The sequence below is a fragment of the Mustela erminea genome, chromosome 1 (assembly GCF_009829155.1).
Source record: "Mustela erminea isolate mMusErm1 chromosome 1, mMusErm1.Pri, whole genome shotgun sequence".
In the NCBI taxonomy this organism is placed as follows: domain Eukaryota; kingdom Metazoa; phylum Chordata; class Mammalia; order Carnivora; family Mustelidae; genus Mustela; species Mustela erminea.
Genome location: NC_045614.1, coordinates 112216749 through 112240782, shown reverse-complemented (window position 1 = coordinate 112240782; position 24034 = coordinate 112216749). Strand labels below are relative to the sequence as shown.

At 42.8% G+C, this 24034-nt stretch overlaps 1 protein-coding gene and 1 long non-coding RNA gene across 6 annotated transcripts in view; both read right to left on the bottom strand.

Annotated features, from left to right (window-relative positions):
* Positions 1–423: 423 nt before the first annotated feature.
* LOC116587713 lies at positions 424–11905 on the bottom strand. Of its 2 annotated transcripts, none has more exons than XR_004284603.1 (3): positions 10483–11905; positions 1020–1161; positions 424–920 (listed from the first exon to the last, which is right to left on the bottom strand). It is a non-coding gene; the product is annotated as an uncharacterized LOC116587713 (long non-coding RNA). The 2 variants fall into 2 exon arrangements; XR_004284606.1 differs by having other exon boundaries at positions 10791–11905.
* Positions 11906–11947: 42 nt separating this feature from the next.
* The window catches only part of DGKG (diacylglycerol kinase gamma), a 197322-nt gene continuing 185235 nt past the window's right edge, over positions 11948–24034 (bottom strand). For all 4 annotated transcript variants that reach the window (XM_032338301.1, XM_032338304.1, XM_032338312.1 and 1 more), the window contains 2 exons: positions 23334–23394; positions 11948–13152 (listed from right to left, as the gene is read on the bottom strand). In XM_032338301.1, coding sequence (XP_032194192.1) covers positions 13054–13152; positions 23334–23394 — 160 coding nt within the window. In that variant the 3' untranslated portion in view covers positions 11948–13053. The remainder of the gene's footprint in view (positions 13153–23333; positions 23395–24034) is intronic.

Here is a 24034-nt window from a genome sequence, read left to right as displayed (position 1 = left end):
GAAGTCCACGGCACTCTGGCAGGCGGACAGGCAGGCTCGAGCAGGCAACCACCGCGACAGAGAAGCATATCTACAGGCGGAGGAGGCAGTGGAGATGAATGAGTAAGGAACAAAGATTCTGGACCCTGGCACTGTGCCAGCCAGTCACTGCCTCCGTCTTGGCAGGTGAGTCTGTGTTTATGGGCCGCAGGTGAGGTGTGTTAGGACCTTTAGCTTCAACCTATGCCCAGGGTGACCCCCAAACACTGAGGTCTAGCTAAGTTCTCTAAAAGGAAATGGTGCTTTTCCATGGGTGGGAATGGAGTCTCTCTGAACACACGGGCAATGAGAAAGGGTAAAATAGGTTTGAGCCACAGAAGAGAAAATGTTTACATGTCAGGGATTAAGTATGTGTGTTTGTATATGTCTGTGTGCGTGTGTGTAAACGTGGAAGGCTTCTCAAAGAGTTTCTTTGTGAGGTTCTTTTTTTTTTTTTTTCATGTTGGTCCCCCAAATCAGCTGGATTTCTGAGCATGATCAATCCTTAAGAGGGAAGGGAAGATTCTTTAAAGGGCTAAGGGGAGCCCTCCAGAATAGCAGGGCTGGGGGAAGCCTTGGGCCTGGTGGAAGACCCAGAAGAACAAGGACCATGCCCCCTCTCCCATGGCCGCAGCGTTTACTCCAGGTAAAGGCAAGATCGTTGAAAAGGGAAAGTCTTTAGAGGCCCCTTGTTTGATAGATGGAGAAAGAGAGGTCCCAGAAGGACATGTCCAAGGCCACGTGGCTGAGACAGCGCTGTGGCCCACTCCCCATGTTGCTCTTGTTTCCTAGGCAGGGTTTCATGTCTCGGATCATCCTGGCACGTGGGATGGCTCCTTCCACAGCAGCCTCTATGGAACAGTAGCCAGGCTTTTCCCAGATAGAAAGGTCTAACTTGTTTCCTGCAGAGAGAGAAAAGCATCTGTCAGAACCCCTCTAGTAGTGGCTTCTTTGGGACTATGCTTACTGGCTAACAATAACACTTGCCCAGAGATACCTACCAGTAGTGAAGACTGATAGTACAAGAGGCACAAAAGGTTACTTGTTCCCATTCTGTGGAAGAGGGCAGCTGTGCTAGAAGCTGGGTCAGCAACTTGCCGTTAGACCCTCTTCTCTTTAGTTGGATCTCCTGCCTCTTGCCATCTGAAGAAAGGAAGAAAGAAAATTCTGTAGGTTTTACAATCTGCCTCCTTGCCTGGTGACCTACTCTCTAGGCACACTGCCTCCATCAAGAGTGTGAGCCATCTCGGCAGGTTCACACAGATCCAAAAGGGCTATCAGGCCCTGTCCAAGGGTAGACCTGGCTTGCCTCCTTCCCAGAGGCTGGGAAAAATAACTCTGGAGAGGAATTCTGTATATGGTCACATTGGAACCAAGGTTGAATGACGCCCGTTTGAAACTCAACTACAATCAACAGACCACAGACTTTGTACTCCACTGCCTACCACCTCAGCGTGCAAGGCTGAACTCGAGGACATCGAAGGGAGAGCCTTTCCAGCAACAGGGGGTTGATTCCCGAACTTTCTGCTCAGTGGACTTTTTGTGTTAACTGAGATAGTTGATCCAAAATGGCGACTCCAGTAGGATTACGCTTGTGGGTTATTGCTTAGTCTGTTTTTGTTGATTTCAGAGAAGTCACACCCACCTCTCTGCCCTGGCCTCTGGTCCTCCCTTTGTTCCTGATTCTGTTGTTTTCATAATGAAGCTAATACTCTCTGGTCTGGGATATTCAGCTATGTTGGTTTCATTAAACTTCCCAATGGTTCTATATCCACAAAGGTGCTCTATGCCTGAGATGTGACTCAAAAGGGAAAAAGAAAAAGAAGAGTAGTACCGAACAGAGGGGTTTCAGTTAGACATTGGAGATAATTTCTGGATGGGAGAAGCTGTGAGACACTCAAATTACATCCTGAAATCAAGCTCTGGACTATGTTCTCTGATCTTCCCTGGGCTTTTTCAGCACAGCCTTGCCTGGAGATAACAAAGTGGGCAAGTGTCCCCTTAAGATCCCTGTGATCCTCTGATTTTATGTATGAAAACTCTAAAAATAGTATCATAGGAGAAAAGGGAAGAGAAACATCACAAGAATAAAAGAAGAAAAGGTGGAAGAAGTAGGCATTGGGGGTGGATGGAAGTTGGGAAAAGCAGAATGCAATGGGAAATGGTGGAGAAAAAGCAAGAGTACTGCATTGAAACAGGTTAAAGACCCTTCTAGTGCCTGGCAAATAGACATTGGTTAATAACGCAATATTTATTGATGGATAAATGAACAAATGTATGAACCATCCTCTCCGGCCCCATCTTACAGGTGGGAAAGCTGAGACATAATCTGACACTTGCCCATGTCCCTACCACTCCTTGGTGCCAGGCAGGAAGTGGCGCTGGCCCCAGAAGAGGAGCAGAGGAAGAAGAGGGCATATCCCCACTTGCCTATGGGTACAAAGCACCCTGGGTCATGGCCTGTGAGGCTCAAGGAGGAGAATGAGGAGCCCCGGACTGAGTTTCTCTGTCTTGGCTGGCACTGCCCTGAGCGGCCCAGGCCTGGAGTGACTGGGGGCAGAAGGGAGCCCATCACTGCCAAGGGCACCCACTCCTCCCCCCTCCTTTTCTTCCTTCAGTGGCAGGAGAAGAGCCAAGTTCCTTCTCCTCTTGGGAGCTATGTAAAACATTGCCTGACTTTGGACTTTGGTTTCATGGCCTTCCCTTTCTCTCTCTCTCTCCCCCCTTCTCTTTGAGTTTCCACAGTGCACTTCCCCCAAATTCCCCCAAAGTTTCTTTCTTCCCCCAAGACAACGGCATCTGGGAGAGGAAGGGAGTTGTCACCAAGTCATCGGGAGGCAGGATCAATTTCCTGCGATGGGAACACTTGAAAGACCTCCATAAATGTTCTGTTTCTTCCTCTGGAGGAAGAGGAGGATTTCCATCTTATTTTGTCTCTCTCTGCCCTAGACCTTGCTCGCAAACATCTCAGAAGGGACATCAGAGAGGGAGTCCTCTGAGATGTCAAGGCAGCTTTGGCCCTTACGGCTCTCACTGCTCCTCCGGGGTGACTGAAGGCGTATAGGCTCCTCAGAGACAGAAGCTGAGAGAAGGGATAGAGCCAGTGTGAAGGGGCTTGACACATGCCGGTGGATTCTGTCCTTTAAATACTATTTCTGCCCCTTGGGAAAACTCCACCAATTTGAATCACTGGGATTTGGGAGGGAACACTGAGCTTCCTTCTCCCTGCTACAAAACCACTACTGAACAGGAGTACAAATCAGCCTCTCTGTTCTGAGGAGATAGAGAAGAGAAAAATCACATTGCCTAGACAAGGCAAATGCGAGCATGCTCCTGGGGAAGGCCTGCCAAGAGCTCTTATATAAGCTCCAATGAGCTCATGTGTTTTCTCACCCATCAGCGGATCTTGGGCTTGGGCTTCGGGGCCCGGGGTGAGGCTGGAGGAGGGAGCTCAGGAGAGACTGTGTGCTTCCAAAGAGGGGGCGCTCTGGGAAGAAAACACGTTCCTACTCTCTGGAGGGTGGAAAGGATTTTCATCGCCGAGTCAGTCAACAGAGACTTGCCTTCCTTATGGCAGCAATGTCATGGAGAAAGAAGGTGGTGCTTGTTCTTATGAACCCCATGGTGTGGGGAAGGGGATAGTGGGGTGGGGTGCTTCATGAGTCAAGAGGTAAATGTGCCCTGAGGGTATGGATAAGGAAGCTTTTCCATCGGATGCGTGGAAAGCCAAATGCGTGCTCAGTTAGGTCCACCAGCCACAGACTGGGTATCAGGCCTTGGTCTCCAGTTGTTGAGGCCACCTAGGCTGTTTTGAATAGGAAATGAATTTCATTTATTGACAGAGACAGGCTGAACATTCTGGAACCTGCTGTCACTCATTCTGCCTGCTTCTCTTTTGTTCGGCAGAGTCACTGAGCCAGCAGACCTTTGCAGGCAAACTACCCAACCACCTTGCCTGCCATCTTGTCCACAACATCTGCAATTCGCCTGCCCTGACCCCAGCAACAAAGCACAGAGCAAGTGTGCCTACTGAAGATGATATCTTACCCCGTCTAAGTGAGCCAGCGCTTCTCAACCAAGCTTCCCAGACGTTCTCCTGGGAGTTGATGTACTTCCCGTTCAGTTATGCCCCAGTGGAGGGGGAGGACCTGTCTGTGCATCTCAGCAGCTTACCACCACCTGCCACCCTGCTGGGTCTAGTGCCTTGCTCATCAAATGGTGGGGGCAAAAACCACAATGGTCTTTTCTATGATTAAAGGAATCTGCTGATAGGATGTTTTACTGTTTTACCTGTGCCCAGTCATTCTGTCATTACCAACGTTTTAAACAATTTTTCTTTCAAAAATAAGAACATGCAGTGTTCATGTAAATTTCTATCTCCACACAAGTGCTTTGTGTTTTGTCTCTGGCATCATTATTGTGTATAAGACTTCCCCACTTCCCCACTTTGTGTCTTTTGAGAATTTAGTTAATGTGCGGTTGCCTTTCCTCTCTCTGTATCAATCAGGAATGTTCTAAATACAGCTAAGACCTTCCTTGGGTTCCACCCAAAACTTACTCCTCATTAATTGTTAGAGTGATGTCCTGATTAACTTCTATTTGGGACTGAGAAATGACTGAGCTTATGAGAGCTCCCACACGTCTTCTGACAGCAGTGCCTTTCCCACATAAGGAAGGATCCCCTATAATGATATATGTGTAAGTATTTTGGTGTGAGATGTCATGACATCTGTAATTTACTTTAAAATACTTCAGTTAAAAAAAAAATGAAACAAATATGGGAAGATGGTAACAACTGCTGAATCTGAGTGACAGGTATATATGTTCTCATTATACTCATGGCTCTGCTTTTCTGTATGTTTGAAAATTTCCATAATAAAAAGAGATTATTCCCAGATATTCTAATTCAAGGAAGTGTATTTAACCTGGATGGCCATGGTGGGAAGCTTTAAGAGGCTGACAGGAAGAGGGGGGAGGTGGGATTACTTTATCCTTTTTATCATTTTTTAATCATTATCATTTTTTATCATTTTATATTTATCCTTTTTATCATTACTGACATGCCTGGTGGTAACAGAGTATGATAATAGAAAACCTCAAACAGCAATTTAATAATATCCTCTTTTATTCATCCCTTCCATGGACATTCGTTGCTCTGAGTTAAAAGATCTAGTTAGTTCTCAGTTCTTTTACCTCAAGGACTCAGGGAAAGAGGAAATATTTACCAAGAAAATTTTTCTTTTCTTGAAGATCATGCCATTTTCTGGTAACCAATTGGTACCAGTTTTCTTAAAAACTAAAAAAGACCAAAAAAAAAAAAAGTTCATTAATTATTTTAAAACTACTAATGTTTAATCCCTCAACAGAAAATGCTCACTTTCTGGAGTCTTTTTCTGGATTGCCATTTACATTGCAAAGTTTAGAAATTAATTTCCTTTTGTCTTGTCTAAGGAAAAAAATTATTTCTTTACCCCTCAACTTATAATTCTTGTTAGTTTCCATTTTTAAAAGGATTTTTTGGGTTTTTTTTTTGTTAAGGAAAAAGTTCAAAAAATTTTTTTGCATCATTCTAGAAGCAATCTCTTTACCCCAAATTATGATTTACCCAACAGATTTTTAAAAGGATGTTTTGGAACTCTGTTCCACCTTTATGTATCAGTTACTGAATTCAGATGTTTGACTTCCTGACCTCATTTCACTTTCTCCTGGTCCTTAATATGGTCTCTGTGTCCTTTAAGGTGATCTTTCCTACTATGTGAACACCCTGATCTGGTGAGTTCTTTACCAGCTGCCATTGTTGACTGTCTGCCGTCTGAGCAAGGTCCTAGGACCAGGCCCAGCTGGTGCCTTGGAGAGAGGGCCTAAGAAGAAACGAGGGTAAGGTGCGCACGGACCTTCCACAGCCCAGATCCGCTCCTCCTCCATGGGCCTCTGCGGCTGTTTCCCACTCCAGCTTTGTGGACTCGGGTTTCCAGTTTGACACGGAAGTCAGTGAGTTGTGCACATGGGCTTGGTTTGGGGTAGTTAATCCCTACCCCGGTGCTTGGAGCTCTGAGGAATCAGCAATGGTCCTGCAGGCACAGGCCTGGCTTTGAAGAGGTATACTGACAGATCTGCCATGGGGAGATTTGCTCTGTTCCTCAGTTTCCTCGTCTGTTAAGTAGGGAACCATATGCCACCAACTTCATTAGAGTGCCTGTGATATTTAACAGTTGTCATCAAAGTAATAGGTTTGGGACCACACAATAAATGACAGTTATTTACTAGCAATTTCATTAATGCCTGGACATGTCCATCTTCCAATTAACTCAACTTTAAGCTGCCTTAAGAAAAGAAAAAAAAAAGATCTGTCGGTCCTTTCTTTCATTTTTGAACTATAGTGCTCAGTTCCCTTGCCCAAATAAATCTAAAAAATAAAAAAAAACCGTTCTCCAGTTGTCTTTTCATCTCTTGAATCTGTACCTTATTACGCCGATCTCTTACTGTGTTGTAACTACACTTTTGCTGCCTTTTTAGTCTTTGTCCATTCTGACCCGATGGCTAAGAAGTAGATTGCAAATATTTCTATCTTTCTGTCCAAGTTGAATTTCATTTTTTTCTGAATCATGCAACTGCCCTCCATGTGACCTAGAAAGCCCTTTGATGATCCATATTTAGCTGTGTCCATCACTCAACAGATGTCTGGGTAGTTAGAGGCCCCCATGAGCTCCCTCTACATCCTGTGGTTTCAAGTTCCCGAGTTGTTAGTTAAAAAGCTTTCATCGCCTCTACCTCCCCTTCCCCTACCCATTCCAGGACAGAGGGGCAGATACCCAGTTTAGCTATTCATTCATTTAAGAAATATTTACTCATTACCTACTATATGCTTGGTACTGGGTTATACGTTCTCTTCTTTGCTTCCAACTTGCGTTTTCCTCATTTGGAGCATTTAGAGTTGTCCTCATGTTTTCTGATTATTTCTCTAGAATCTGTGCTGAGCATCCAATCATATGGTCTCTCTTAGCTGCAGGGCTTCCTGGTCCTTGGGAGACTTGAGGGCTTCCCTGCAAACTCTGGTGGCTTGCTGTAATGCACCTGTCACCGCAGCCACAGATCTCAGGATACGTGGGCTCCATTTAAGGGAGCTGAGCAAGCCGATGAGGCCGCAGGGCTCAGCTTGCCATTCTGCACCACAGGCATGAAGAATGAAGTGGTGGCCAGTGTGGATGCCCAGCAGGTTAAGCCGTTAATTTCCCAAACCCCTTGGTTCTCTGTGTCCCTGGTTTCCCACAGAGATCCCCATGAGGAAAGAGGCCTGTCTGCTTTTTGAGCTCTCTGGATCTTCCCATTAGATAGCTTCTCTTGGCATCTGAAAGGCAGCCTGCCATTCTGTTCTCCTGCAGAATACAGATGGCCCAGCCCACGCCTATCACTAATGAGGAGCACATGCAGAGCCTTCTTGCTGGAGGCTCCCTTCAACAACACCAGCCCTCCTTCCCTGTGCAGGCCAGTCACCGTTGACCATGGCATTTATGTCTGAGAAGGCTGCTTGCTGCTCTCCCACCCACGGAACTGAACAGAAAATCTATTAGGGAGCCCTGGGAGACGTTCCCATTCCACTAGAATTTGAAACATTGAAGATTAAGTTTTTGCGCCAATCTGATTGCAAAGTTGAGGTTTGGGGTTCCAGCTGTCCATGGAGGCTGTTGAGTTTAAGTATGAACAAGCACTGGAAGTTCTTTAGAAGGAACGTGGTTAGATGGCTGTACAGAGGTAGACCTGATAGATCAATTTGCTAGCGCCAGGTAACCTCACCCAGAATGATAGTAGGGTTGGGAACGGACAAGAATGTTAAAAGCACTGAAGTATAGTAGTAAAAGCATTCATTTTTGGTGAGACAAATCCATGTCAAGTCTTTCTTTTTGACCTTGGACAAGGTACTTCACCTTTCAATGCACTAATTCCTTTATCTGTGAAATAAGTACAATGCCTATATCATAGGCTGTTCTGAGGATTAAATGGGACAGCACATGAAAAGACCTAAAAGACCTTGACATGGTGCCTTGTATCCAGTAAGCAATAAATGGGAATCCCCTTTCCTGTATCCTTTTCCTGTTTTCTCTCTGTAGCACAAAGTTGAAAGACATACTCCAGCATGATGGGACATCAAGGTGAGCTACAAACAATGGCTCCATGTGAAATTCTATACAATTCTGCTCTCTTGTTTTATCTAAAACTTGACTGTTATTTGAGATGTGGGATGGTTTCTTTTTCCTTGTTATTGCAAACCAGATGCAGGTCTGATATTTGTGACTAGAAGAGTTCCACACTGACAATATGGACCCCAATAGAAAGGCAGGACCTTTTTTTTGTCTAAATACTCAACCTCATTCCTTTAACTCTCTAAGCTACTGAGGGGAGATCACCACCACTAGCTGTCTGTGGAGGATGTCAATGATTCTAGTCAACCCTGCCATGTATTAGGTGTGGATTATCTGGTTAGTACCCACTGATCCAGAAATGTCTCTGGGAGTCATTTTCATTCTTTCAGAAAACAGGGGATACTGAGGTAACCCTTTCAAAAGGAAGTAACAGATATTGATTTAACATTATTGCTGACAAAAACAGTTTCAATAGCTTGTTGGACAAGGTAGATTGATCATTGCTTGTTCCCCACCCAACAAGGTCAAGACCCTTTCTGTAAGAGCGAGTAAACTGTTCACTCCCCTGGAAGGCAACCCCTTCCCTATTTGGCCAGTTCAAAAAGCAGGCATTACATTGAATTCAAATCAACCTCTCTAGAACTGTGCTGTTTAGACCTGGTTCTGTTCTCCGGAGCTACACAGATGAAGTCTGACCCCCGGCAGCTATGAGGTGTCCCCAATCCCTCCTTCCCCACCCCCCAACCCCCAGGGGGCAAAGAGTCCAGATCCTTAATTCTTGCTTTAAGGCATGTAGAGGGGAAAAATAAAAATATTTAAACAGTCAATTAGAAGAAACTAAAGCGTGTCTTAAGACTGGAGACTCCTTGTCCTAGAGAAGTGCTTTTTGGAACATTATTGCTAAGGATGGTTACTTGTGTGTCCCTGTCTTTACTGAGAACAAAAAGAAGAAGTGGTGGGCATAAAGTAGTATTTCTATTCTATAGATGTTGGAAAACAAATAAAGGACCCTATAATTCTTTACTGTGAACTCTTAGAGTTGAGTCTTTCTATGTCTCTCCTAGAAAGGGAGCTAGTACTTGATCAAATAGCTCTGTTTTCATGGAGCATTTTATAGCTACTAGCATTTTGTGAAACATGTCTTAGGAAGTTATGGTCTCAGATATGCTGTGGAGACTTAGACACTTGAAATAACTTCCTGATTGGTTATTGTTGGATCCTGGAAACTGGTGGCCAAGGAACACTATGAAGTTTCTTTCCTTGGAGTGTTGGTAGACTCTTCCTCCCTTCCCTCTCCCCTTGATATTAACATGAGGCACCCACTTGACTAGGGATATTAAGGTGCAGGCCTGGGATGTAGGGGAATCTGAAAGTCTAGATCCTTCCCAACCCCATGATTCTATTTTTATGAACACAATTGTGGTGTGTTCCACGGAAGGTACAACCTAGCTGGGACAGGAGGTAACTGAGGATTTTGGCCAAGAGGAGAGGGGGCTAGAGATGGGAGAAGTTGATGCAATTATTTTTGTCAGGAATTGGAACCAAAGCAGCAGGAGAGAGTAAGTTTTAAGACTCTCTGGCAAAGTAACTTCCTAATCTGTCACTGAGTATGTGTAAAAAAGTGATTAGTGGGTCTCTATATTTATCATGATTACTCACAAATATGTAATTTGCATAATATATACAGCACATTAAGTACTATGTCACCTTATATAATGTGCATATGTATAATGTATATGCATGTTATGTAACGCCAGTCTGGAGGCTCTTCCAGATTCTGCCAAGTATTTCCTAATTTATTTGGCAATTTTAACATATCTTTTCCATCTGTGGAAAGAACTATCTTGAGAGGAGCTGGTCTCTGACCTGAAATATAATCATTCTACTAAGCCTATCTCCATTCTCAACTCACTGGAGGAAATCCACAAAGACCAAGCCATAATGAGATGCAACTCTCAGCTGAATAGTCCAGGGGCAACACAATGTATTGAAGACTTTCTGTTTCATTATTTTTATTGCTGGTGGGGTAGAGCCGTGGGGGTGGGTGGGAATAAATCTGTGGCATGGTTACAATCAGAACAGGATGAAGAATAAGGGACTGGATTCTGCCCTGATTTCTTAACTATGTGACTTTGAGAAGTCACTGAACCCTCATTAAGCTTCACTGTCTCATTATTAACATCGGGATATTAATACCTTCTCCACCAACCTCTGAGATTGCTGGGAGGCCCACTGTGGTGAAGTACTCTGCCAGAAGAAACCACGGTCACAGTAGTTAAGGGATGAGTTGCAATAGCACACTAAACAACAACACTAGACTTACTGAGGTTACCAAACTGGAAGTACTATTCCACTGCCTTGTTATACTCTGTGGCTCTAGGGGGGCCTTGGGACATGTCTCTCAGGCAACACTCCAAGTCCTGGGCACCAGACTAGAACAGGCAGGGGCCACTCTGACTTGTGAATCTCTGAGACTCAGTTTCACCTGTCCACAGTGCCACATGTCAACAGCCTCAATCTTGGGGGATCAGGGTCGAAACACACAAAAAACTGCTGTAAATATCTCCGAATCAGTGACCTCAAATCCGAATCTGCCTCTGTTTCAAAGTCAAGTGGCTTCCAAGATAGTACCTGTTGTTATTCTGGAGCATGCTGGTCCGTCCCGTCACCAAGAATTCCATCATTCAAGACATTCTTCAGGTGGCCTGGTTGTCCCCTCACCCACTATTTCGCGCTGTTGCATCCAGCAGGGTGGTCCTAAATGATTGCTTCCTTCAGAGTTAGGATCCGTGTGTATACACGATCTTAATTTCCCTTCCTTGTGCGAAGCTCCTGACTCAGTGCAAGGAGATTAGAGAGAGTTCAGTGGAGTGATGTCGAGTGGGCCCACGTGTCCTCTGAAGACATCTCAGAGGGGATGGAGGTCCAATGGAGCAAAGGTGCCAAGGCAAATGCTCTACACAGACTTGCCCTTGGGGAAAGGCAGGCAATGCTGGCACCAACTGCATGAAGCCCACTGAGCACTGCTGGGACCCCTCTGGGAACTGGCTGGTAGCACCTTGCAGAAGGTGCCTTGGTCCTTCTTGCGAGTCTCCAACTGAGGTCATCCCTACAGCCAGAGGCATTTCCAGACTAAGAGGCTATCACGACCACGATGAGTTGACATGTGGAGAATTTAATCTCATGATCTGTCTAGTGCCTTCAACCCAGACCAACTTCTTACCAGTTCAGGCCAGAGAGCATCTCTGGGAAGCATCATACGGCACTCATTTCCTTGTGTGGGCCTGTCCCATCCACACATGTGCTACACATTCACTCTTCCCTGGAAACCTGGATTCAAATGGAATAATTTCTCCGTGACCAGAAATGACCCTATTCTAAGATGTGTGGGTTCTTTTCTCTAATAAATATCCTCTCAGTGGCACCTACTCCCAAACCACATTAGTTAAGATACCATGGACAAGTCTCTTAACTTTCCTGAGACTTGCTATCTCTGGCAAGTGGGAGAGTAAATTCTGTCCAGCATATCTTTCATGGCTGTTTTGAGAATCCAGAATAGGAATTCTCAGTCTCTTTACGATAAGAAGCTACTTTCATTTCCCTTAAGTCTCATGATCGCTATGGGGAATGTGTCTTAACAATGAAATGGTGGAATGGGGGAGTAAAAACCTTCTTTTTCTTTCCCACTTTCTGTTCCTAGTCTACAGATTTTTTTCCCCCCAATCAGGAAAAGTCCATCATTAAATAAATATATATGTGTATATGTGTATATATATATATATATATATATATATATATATATATATATATATATGCTACATATATGTACACACATAAGACCATCAGAAGGGCTCTCAGGCCAGGCTCTGGGAGTCATAGGTCCAAAGAGGCAGGTGGGAACCACCTGATGGGTTGTCTCCTGGTCTTCTGAGCAAAAGGCCCTTCCTTATCCTCTTCTCTGCCTTCAGGAATAGTCTGCCACCAGGGCTTGGAACTCAAACAGGAAACACGTTTTGGCTTGAAAAAGAAAGAAACTGGGGGTGGTTTTTTTTTTTTTTTCCTTCCCTTTTTACACAATATTATGACACCAATTTGAAAAATAAATCCCAGTTTCTCTGCTTTCCCTCCCAGGTGTTCACAGAACTAAGAAAATAAATACCACATCTAAGGTGTGCTGTGAAGGCAGCTCTGGGGGCTCTTGGAGCCGTCTCTAAACAAACACACAGCCACCAGGAGAAAGCTTTGGGAAAATAACAAGTGCCCACTGACAGCGTGGAGAACCAAGAATGGAAACAGCTTTCCACAGCCTTTCTGCCTCCTCAGCAAGTTCAGGGAGAAGTTGCCGCTTGAAGGACGACTAAGAAACCAACGTGAGCTTGCTGAGCCCTGCCAAGGGTTGTGCTCTGAGAGCTGGAGGCCGTCTGTCCCTGTACAGAGGGACCTTTGTGTAAATTCTCTGGAATGGGAGCTCTTTTCCTTGGCTGCATCCGATCTCAACATAGGCAAGAAACCTGCAGCCTGCTTCTTGCGAGCGTCCATGAGGGAACTTGCAGGACTGGTGGGAAGAAAGGGGGGATTTCTCCTTCAGTCTCAGAAAGTCCCACTCATGGCCTTCTGGGAATGTGGAGGTTGCCGTATGAGCCAACCACACCCTGGTGGGCCCTAAGTCCATTCAGAATTTTCTGTTGGTGCTGGATCTGTTGGGGTGTGTCCATTGTTGAAGCAGAGAGAATGTAGGGCAAGATGAAGATTTCTTCCTGATGGGTGGCTTTGCTTCCACTGGTTAGAGATGAGTGTGCCTGTGTGCGTGCGTGTGTGTGTGTGTGTGTGTGTGTGTGTGTGTGTTACAGTCTCTTGTTTTCTCTCTTGGTTTAACTGGCATTTGGCGTATTGTTTAGTCTTTTGAACGGCTCTTCCTCCTCAGTGAAAAGAAGCTGCTCTTCTGGGGAGGGCCCATCATCATAGGCGCTTGATTCTTGTGAGTAATTTTAATCTAAAAGCAAAGAGGCATAAATGAATTAGTGGCATGCAAATCCCAGTAACTTACGAGGGAGTTGCAGAGGATGGAAGGAAGGCCAGCTTTGGGTTGGAAGGAGCCCCATGCAGAAGGACGACTGTCCTTGAACAGCTTCAAAATTGGCAACTGGACCCTCACTGGGCCTGGAGTTTGGCACTGCTGGAAGTGAGGGGCGGAAACACTGGGGAGAGACAGGTGTGAGCTGCCCACGTGGTGATCAGCTCGCACCTGTCTTGTGTCCTTGCTATTCATAGATTCTCAAAATGTCACAGCCGGAGGAGATCTCAGGGACCATCTCATTCAACCTCTCTGCAGGACAGATAAAGGAATGGAGGCCCAAGGCTCTAATGAGCCTTGGATTAGCCTAAGGTCCCACAGAGAGGACAGAACAGCTACAGTCCAGCTCTTAGACTCCTCACTTCCACTGCTCCAGGCGGTGCACAGATATTAGCCAGTCAACTTCAAGTCAACCTTAGAGGCTTTAGTCTGACATCTGACCCAAGCCACATCATGTGGAAAGTTTCAAGTGAGTCCCTTAGGTGTTTCCTCTTTTCTTAGCTTTCCAGGAAAAAACCAACTTTCTTTTTAAAAGCTTCTTCTTCTTCTTCTTTTTATTTTAGGTTTTACGAGTTTTTTTTGTTTTTGTTTTGTTTGTTTGTTTGTTTGTTTTCTCCTGCAGACTTTAAGTCAGTTGGAAGTGAAAGACACTGGTGAATCCTCATTTTGGTCTTTTCTTCCCAAACTTATCCTCAGGGCATGGCTTCAGAACGCTAAATCCCTATTTGAATGTGGCCTGATGACACTGCACATTACTAATCTGCATTATCAGTCCATCAGCATTTATCAAGTGTGACACATGTCCAGAGTAGGAAGATGATGTGGGAACAACAGGCACTTAGGATTCAAGGAACTGGGTTTGGGCCCCTCATCTCCTGTTTCTTTGTGGTGAGACTCTGGACTAATCATTTAACCTTCAAAGCCATGCTTACTGAACTGTAAGATGAGGGTAGTAACATCTGTCCTGTTTTCCTCACAAAGTTGTTGTGAAGATCCAATGGGAAGCTGTCCATGAAAGCCTGCTGTGAATTGTGAAATGGAATGTAATGGTTAGTTGAGTAATTGTTATCTTACACTGGAGGTGAAGGAGAAAGATGTATGTTAAGAGAAGCCATCTATGAGCTCATTCTCATGGTTTCTATGTCATTGGAAATGACAGTGTGGCCACAGAGAACTAAAGAGGAACTCTTGAAGAGAGAGACCCATCCACAAGTTTGAATTAATGTAGGGATAGACCAAGTGGGGTCAAAAAGAAGTTAGGTAAGGAAGGAGAAGAGTCTGAATGGAGCAACTGAGAAAGAGTTTTAAGAGCTAAAAGGAAAGGAAGGAGATGTACTGGTGAAGATAGAAAGGGAAGGCGCCAGGTGGAAGGGCCACGGATGAACTGGTTGGGTGCAGGGCAAAGGATGAGAGATGGGGTCAGGGATGCAGGTGGGGTGGTTAGTCTAGGGTTTTCAAGGGGAGATGGCAGAGGCCGGGTTTAATATGAGGTAATGGGGAGCCATGATAACTTTTAAGTTGGAGAATAAAAACATGATGAAGAAAAGAGTTCCAGGGAAATTATTCCACAGCTCTTGTCAGGGTAAGTTGGAGTGGGGGAGACTCTGGCTAAAAGGGTACTACAGCGAGCCAGGTTTAAATTTAGAAGTCCTCAGGATATGGAAAGACAAGGATAAACCAAAAGACATTGTGGAGAATTAGAATAACTTGGGTGATGGAAGCTGCAAATGGCTCTTAATGTTGGTTTTCACCACCCAGGACCTCCAGAAGGGGAGGACATCTTTCCGTTTTGTGGCAGTCCCCAGAAGAGCAAACCAAGAATATATCAAGTACCACTTTGTGTTATGGGCCTTATGATGGGCATTATGTTTATTTCAGAATTCACAGAAGTGAGGCATAGACAAGGGACTCTGACGGAGCTTGTCTGTGTCATGTGATTGAGCACTAATTGACCAGAGTGACTTGTGGCACATGTCCTTGTGTTGTGGTGAGCCTTTTCTCATTCCTGGGCACCAGAGCCGCTGTGAGGAAAGACTCCATCTTCTTCACGACACTACTCCCTGAACCAGCGCACAACCTTTTGACAGCACAGGCAGGTGGTGGAAGTACTGACGGATGAGCACAACCCAGGAGAGAGAGAGGATGTCCTGGCAGTCGAGATGGCTATGTTTGGGACAGATAGGGACAGCTGATATACTGCCTACATTTCCCGCTGATAGAGCCCATTTTTTTTTTTTTTTTTTTTTGATGATGGAAGACCCTTACTTCTCCTTTTTCTTTCTCTAGCTGAGCAATTTATTTGCTTGTTAGCACCTCCAGGGCAAAGAGGAGGAAGTGAAATTCAGATCTCCCATTTGGTTTTTCAGCAGTTTTGACAAAGGTCTTGATGGGATGGGGTAGGAGTTTGGAGATGCTGGCTAACATGAGCTTTTGATGTGGTCTATGGAGTCCAGTGCCATAGGTAACTGAAGGTAAGAAGTAGATTATATTTTTGAGTCAAAGAGATGTCAGTCTTTTATCCCCTTCTCTCCCATTTGGGAGAGGCTAACTAGTGGGTTAACTAGTTCAGAGCCCACTGGAGGAGGTAATTGGACATGGTGGAGCTAGCCTTTTTAACCCTCAATGGAAAGACAACATCCCATATCTTCGTAATGACACCCCAAATTTCTCTGCTAATTGGGCTTGTCAGGCAATTAACTGAGGTCTTGATGATTTTCTTAAAGACCTTTCAAGAGATTTACAACATTCTGGAACAAGCACTGAGAATAGCAGCCTCATTTTCTTAGTTCTCTGCTCTATGAGGGAGAGAACCCTCATAGGCTCTTGTGTGATAGCTCAAAATTCACAAAACCACTGCAGCATGTAATTTCCCTTTTAGAATGGAGTGCATTTTAAAATTTTACTAGTGCTGAGTGTTGAGTTTGTTTTGGGGGCCATTTCCGGCAAATCAACACATTTTTATTACTCCAAGAGAAGCAATAAACCAAGGGACTCCTTCCTGAACGTTGCCCCCTCTGGGCAGATGACTCAGATGATGTCCCGCAAAATGGCCAGTAACTGTAAGCGTGGACCCTTCCCAAGTCATTTGGGAAACACTCCCGCTTAAAGCAAGCCTCAGGGAGATGGGAGAGCACTTGTACCATCTTTTAAGGTCTTTGCTGTCTAAGTTCTTTGGATGGATGCCCTGCTTCACGAGATGATTTCTTGCCACCAGAGGCTTTTAGATATAGCTGGACAGTTGGGTTTGCCAGTGGTGGAGGAGAAATCTGGGATTTATTGATAAGTCAGGGAATTTGACTAGATTATCTGCTCTCCAGGTATGGTCCCTACACCAACAGAATCAGCATCTCTTGGGAACGTGTCAGAAAGGCAGATTCTCATGCATCCAGAATTACTGAATCAGAAACTCAGCAACCCGTATTTTAAAAGCCTTTCAGGTTATTTGGACACACACTTAAGTGTGGGATTCACTGGACTAGATAACTGGAATCCCTTTCCACTTTGAGATCCTAACTGCAGGGGAATATTCCTAATTATAAGCCTCAAATTATGCTGCCTACCTGATGATAAAACATGAAAGGTCATCTGACTGTGCTGTAAGCACAAGGCAAGTTTTCTTAATAATACATTTCTGATATACATAAATTTATAGGTATAAAAAAAATATGCTCCTTTTTGAGAATTTGGGAAATATGGAAAAATTTTAAAAATCACCTAGAGGTAATTGCAGTTAACTTTTAGGTATTATTTATATATATTTTTTGGTTTATTTATATGTTTATATGTTTTTAATACTTTGAAATCAGCTTCTTAATCTGTTTTCAGATAATCTGTTTTCATTTAGTGTTCTTTTATAAGTGTTTCTGATGCCATTAGATGTTAATTAACATGGCTTTCAATGACAGAAAATTATTCTATTTGATGAATCTCACATAGCTTACTTAACCCTTTCCTTAAATGTTGACTTTTTTTCTGCCATTTTTTTTTCACTGATAACCTATATTTTATTTAAAATAAATTTCTAAAAGAACAAAATTTTAAGGGTCAAAGGAAATGAGCTGGATCAACGTATATTAATATTTGTAAGGTTCTTCTTGATATATGGCTCCCACTGTTATCCAGAATGGCTTTCTGGTTGTACCTTATTATTATTATTTTTTTTTAAACTTACTTATTTGAGAGAGAGAGTGAGAGAGCAAGTACGCGAACACATGCGAGTTGTGGGAGGGGCAGAAGGAAAGAATCCCAAGCAGACTTCCTGCTGAGCGCAGAGCCTCAGGTGGGACCCCGGAATCAGGACCCGAGATCACGACCATAGCCGAAATCAAGAGTCAGAGGCTCAACCGACTGAGCCACCCAGGTGCCCCTTTGGTTTATACACTTATCTCACCACTTATACACCTTGACAGCAATGAATATTATTTTAAAAAGGAAAAGAAATTATGCTACTTTGACAAGGGAAACATGGCATGGTTTTCTCACGATTTCAATCTGAAATTTCTTTCCCCCTTTTTCCTTAACTTAAGATATTAAGTAATATTTCATGGCTTTGGATGTCCACGGTATTACTTCGGTGAACTGTCTGCTCACTCTTGCATTGTTGCCTCTTCTCCTGGTGTCTAAGAGCTCTTTAGACACTGTGGGAATGAACCTGTTCTCTGAGATAGCTGTTGCACACATCTTGACCTTGGCCTTTACAATTTCTACATTGATTCTTGACTTGTAGACTTCAATGTGCTAGCAGTCAAATATGTCACCTTTTTCTCAGAAAGTGCAAGCTCACAGTGTGATTATAGTCATCTATGTTCCCCCCTAGGTAGTCCTAATTTTTAATTAATTAATTGTTAAATAATTCATTTCTGATTTTGTTTTTGGAGTATAGTTTGAGGTAAGAGGTTTCGGTATATAATGACATTTTCCCAAATTGGCAATTGCTTTGACACTCTACATTAAAGAGCCTATTCTTTTCAAATTAACTTGTGTTCTTTCTTCTTTTTTAATAGGCTTTATGTAGACTAGGATTTCTTAGGGCTCTCTTCTGTACTACTGATTTATCTATTCAATATCATGCCAAGTATTATGGCTCTCTATTTTAATACCTTGTGGTAAGTCCTTCCTCACAGCTCTTTCATAAAACACCTTAACTATTGCATTGTTTTGTCAAGTTAAAAAAATAATTGCATTGGGTATTTGGTTGAGATCCCTATTTAGAAACATGGGATGTTATAAAATTCATATATATATATATATATATATTTATATTATATTGGTTAAGTCTTATTAGTTTAAATTTTTTCTTCATAATTCAGTTTAATATTTTGGTTTTGATTGTTCCTATTATGATACTTTAATTTTTTCTATTATCTTCTTCTGATTAGTTAGTGCTGAAATATACAAAGGCTATTAACTTCTGTCTATCTTTCTATAGAGTTTCACTGAAATAATTTAATCTTTGGAGTTTTCAGTTGATTTCATTAGCTTTCTATATACATAATCATAGTATCTGCAAATAATGACAGTTTTGACTCTTTTCCAAATGGCTACATTTTTTTTTTTTCTGTGTAGCTTATATTGCATTGGCTAAAACTTACAAATGGTATTAGCGTACAGGTCTGGCCCAGGATTTTAATGAGAATTCTGCTAGTGTTTTAGTATTAAATAAAATATTTATTATTTGCTTAGGATACTTTTTTTTTTCTTATTTTGAGGGATATTTTGAGTATTTTTCTGGTTTTAGTGTCCTAAGAGTTTTTTTCTTTAAAAATCACAATTTTGGGGTACCAGGGTGGCTCCGTTAGTTAAGTGTCTCATTCTTGGTTTCTGCTCAGGTCATGATCTGAAGGTCATGAGGCTGAATCCCGTGTCAGGCTCCACACTCAGTGGGGAGTCTGCTAGAGATTCTCTCTCTCTCTCTCTCTCTCTCTCTCCCTGTGCCCATCTTCCTGCTCTCAAAATAAATAAATAAAATCTTAAAAAAAAAAAAATAGGAGCACCTGGGTGGCTCAGCTAGTTAAGCATCAGACTCCTGATTTTGCCTCAGGTCATGATTTCTGGGTTGTGAACTGAGGCCTGGGTTAGACTGCATGCTCAGCATGGAGTCTGCTTGAGACTCTCTTCCTCTCCCTCTCTCTCTGCTCATGCTTTATCTCTCCAAGATAAATGAACAAATCTTTTAAAAAAATGATAATTTCTATTCAGTTTTTGTAGCTGTCCTAATTTCATGAAATGGATCAGGTTCCTTCCTTTTTTTGTTTATAATTCAGAAGTGTTTATATGAATATTTATTTCCCAATAGTATGGAAGAACTCACCAGTTCACCATCTGTTTTAAGATCATTTTGGATGTAATTCCTTGAAGGTATTTTCTCTTTCATTAGAAGTTACCTAGAATTTTCATGAGATGGTCAAGTTAGAATCAAGATATGTCTTATAATTAAATGAAACCATCACATTTATACTTATATTTTATTACAGTATATATATTTTATGTTTTAAGGTCTCTGATCTTTATTTTTTTGTTTTTAAAATTAGGCTTTTAAATATTTGACATATTTAAAAAACAGGTTCTCGATTTTCCTGCTTCCTAATTATGTAATTTCTTCTCTTAGTCTTACCATTTTCCTCCTTCTGCTTCTCCTGTTTGTTTTAATGTTGTTCTTCTAATTTTGCAATTATTCATTACTTGTTTCCCCTTTTTAAATGATGAAAGTATATGACACTTTGAATTTACTTCCAAATACAGTTCAGGATATATTCTGCAGTTTTTCAATGAGAACCTTCTGATTTTTATTATTTTTGGAATAGTCTGCGATGGTGGTTTTGATCTCCCTTTGAATCTACTATTCTTTAGGAGATTTAAAAACCTCCAAGTGATTGGATTCTGCTTGTTTATTCATTTAACCTTCTACTATTAATTTCTGGGTTTGTTGCCTTATGATCAAATAAAATAACCTTTATGATTTTCCCCTCTGGCTTTATATAGATTTTCTTCTTTGTGAACTAGTTTAAGATCTATTTTAGTAAATACGCTCTGGATCCTTGAAAAAAACTGAGATATTTAATTTGTTTATAGGTTATAGAGTTATCTTATCCATGTTGTGATTTTGTTTATTTTTGCTTCTTGACCTCAAAGGCAGAAAGAAATATTTTAAAGCCTCTCAACACTTGTATCTATGTCAACTTCATCTTTTATATCTATTTTTTCCCCCAGAATATATATTCATCCTGTTTTTCCCAGTATATATTTTGATTCTGTTATTGCACACCTATAATTTTATTGACTACTACATCTCAGAAATGAGTGTACCTGTTATCAAATGAAAAGTGACCTTCTTATTCCACGCCATGCTTTTGGCATGCTGGAAGGTTAGTTTGCCTAAAATTAATGTAATTAATCATATCATTTTTTACTTTTGATTTCTCTATGCTTGATAAAAAAATAAAATAAAAAGATATATATGTCCTTTGCTTCTCTTACAAGAAACACATCATTGGATTTTAATTTTTAACCCAATATGAGAGTACTGTGCTTTTAACAGGGAATTTTAGCACATTTTGGGGGTCACTATTGATATATTTAGCCTTAACCTCTTTCATCTTACCTGAACATTTTTATTTAAAGTTTGTTTGTTATTGTTAGGGTGGTGTATGAAATTGTCAAGTCACTATATTGTACAGCTGAAACTAATATAACATTGTATGTTACCTAACTGGAATTAAAACGAAAACTTGAAAAAATTAAAATGTTTGCTTGTGATTTGCTTTCTATCTGGTTTGACATTGATAGGGTTCATGAAATTTAAAGCCTCCAAGATTTGAAAGGTGTGCACCCTGTCTTTTATTTCACTAGTGATTATCTAATTATTCAAATTTTCTTCTGGTTTATGCTTTTCATTATCAAAGTAAAGACAGACAATGAAAAATTTCACTATATTTTTACTATCCCCTCTTATTTTAAATTGTTAAAAATTATTTATTTTTTTAAAATTTTACTTATTATTATTTTTTTTTTACTATGCCTCCCGCATTCCTTCATTCTAATTTAACTGGTTTCAATTTTTACCAAAAGTTGTTTTGTGTCACGATGTCCTGTCATTAAACCTTTCATTCAGAATTACTTCCCAGCTGATGTATGTCTTCAGGAAAATGTTTCAGAAAGGGTACTTTCGTTTTCACTATTGCAAGCTGAAGGTGACTTTCTGTTATGCACTGAATTATGTTTCCCCCAAATTCCTAGTGGAAGTTTTAACCCCTACTGCGCCTATATTTGGACACGGACCTTTAAGGAGTAAGTAAGGGCAGATAAAGTCAGAAAGATGGGGACCTACACCATGAGGGCTGGCATCCTTATTATAAGAAGAGACACCAGGAGTGTGCACGCACAGAGAAAAAGCCATGTGAGGACACGGAGAGAAGGCAGCTGTCTGCAAGTGAGGGAGAAAAGCCATACCACGACAACCCCGCCAGCACATTGGTCTTAGACTTCCAGCATCCCGGTGGGACAGTAATACATTTCCGTCATTGAAGATGCCCAATCTGTGATTTTCTGTGATGGGAGCCTGAACAGACGCCTATATCTTTACATGCGGCTATCTTCAGACTGTGTCTTAAGGTCACTGGGTCACATCTCGTGTTGTCCCACTGAACTGAAATCTTTGAAGGGTGGGTCCGGAGAGAGGGTCAGGGTGGGGACCGGAGAAGCATTGGGCTGTTTCAAAAACCAAGTCCTTGCACAAAGAGAAATGGCAATCCAGTTTCCAGATCTTGCTGAGCCAGGTGGGAGAGGATTTGATTTCTTCCAGCCTTTTTTTAGAAGACAAGAGGAGTTTGGATAGATTTTTCTCAATTTAGCTCCATCGAAATTATAAGTAGTAGAAATTTCCTCCATCCTTTCTAATTCTAACAAAGTGGTAAGCTATTATTAGTTTTTGCTGTAGTGTGTTTTCATCTTTTTCTTAGTCTTCATAGAAGCCAGAAGATTGAGGTAAGGTTTTGCAGAAAAATCTCTGCTTTTGATACCCTTTATAGAAGTTGCCATCCCTAGAGTCTGTCTCTAGGGGCCAGTTTTATAATCTACAGAAGTCACATGGACCCAAGAGTGATGGAAACACATCTACGATTCAGGCCTGGTAGAAATCTCATGCAAACCCTTCCTCTAGTAGAAGAAAACTTGGTGTTCCGAGGGCTCAAAATAGCAGGTTCTTGAGATATTTGAATACTCCACAAGTGAGGGAGCTTAGAAACATTGCCTTTGCCTCTGGAGGTTTGCACAGTGACCACAGTATTGAAGGGATATTAATGTAATGGCCTAGGGAGCACCCTGGCCCCGAACACTGAGACAGTGTTTCTCTTTACCACTGAGTTTTTAGCTGGATTTCTAGCTAAGCAGGAAGGACGCCTGGCCCCGTCATTGTGCTAAATGGAGGGCTGCTGTAGGTATGGTAAGTCAGGGAAGGAGGATGTTCCCTTTCTTTTGTTTGCTCATTTGTTCAGCATTTACTCACTGTTCAGCAAGTATCATTGTGCCCCTGTTCCATACAAGCAAGAACTCGGCGTCTCCCCTTGCAGAGGGGAGTTCAGGTCCATGCCTTGGTGGTGAAGTGTGTGTGTAACAATAACCCGCAATAACCCCTGGGCTCCGGGGGTCACAGTGCCTGGGCAGAAGTTCCAGGGCCAGGGTACCGATTTGGCTTCTACACAAAGAGATGCTTTCTAACAATTAGACGTATTCATCAACACAGCAGATTTCCTTCTGGGGGGCCAAGTTCTTTGCCATTGCAATGACTCAAGAGGAGATGCCCAAGGATATTGCAGAGAAGTCTTGGAATTCGCCAGCTGTACGTTGAGCACTTTAGGGGACAGGTCTTTGTCTCATTGGGTTTGGGAACTGGTACCTCGCGGTGCCTGGCACAGAGTGGGTGCTCTATGAAGTCTCAGCAGGGACGTGAAAGGGTGGATGAATAAAGTAGAAAACAGGCGGCACTGGATGATTTCCCCAAATGCCAGGCAACTCTGAGAGTCAGCGGTTTCCCACTGCCAGTGCCCCCACAGGGGCCCAAGATAAAGCTTCTAACCCTTGGCCCAAAGATTGGCGGCACTCACCGTGCAAGGGGGTTGCATCCAGGGCTCCCCGTCCACTTGCATTGGCAGCAGCTTGTTTGTCCTGCAATACCAAGCACCGAGAGAACACAGTGAACTCCGACACTTCTGGAGGCCAAGAATTTGGCCCACCCAAGATTTTGGGTGGTCCCCCCAAAGGAGACAGAAGTGGGAGGACCTCCTCTGCCCACCTCGGAGTGGTTCCCTAAGACTCCCCTGGAGGGCTTGTTAAAAACAGATTTCTGAGCCCACCTTGGGAATTCTGACCAGGCAGGTCTTGAGGTCACAACTCAGGCTATGGGCAATTCTGTTGCTTTGGTGTTCAGACCCAACTTTGAGAAACACTGTCCCGGGTGAGCTGTGAGGAGGGAGGTCCACTGCTGGAAGTTTGGGAAACAGCGGCAACAGGGATGGCAACGCCGGTGCTGAGCAGACCCTCAGTTAACAACCAGCCGGAGGGCCTGCAGACTGTGCCAGAAACTCCACAGTGAAACGGGAAAGGTTATGAAATGGGAAAAGGCCTGGTCTCCCTGTTGACTGAGAGGTTGCACCATGTCAATGAAGTAATGTCTCTAACTTATGCAAGGTACTGCTCAGGTCTGAGTGTGTTTGCCTTGCCCCCGCTCCTAACTATCCTCTCATTCATGTCTTGAACAGCAGGGCACTCCGTGGTTGCATGGACTATGAACTTGGCTTAGCTGGGA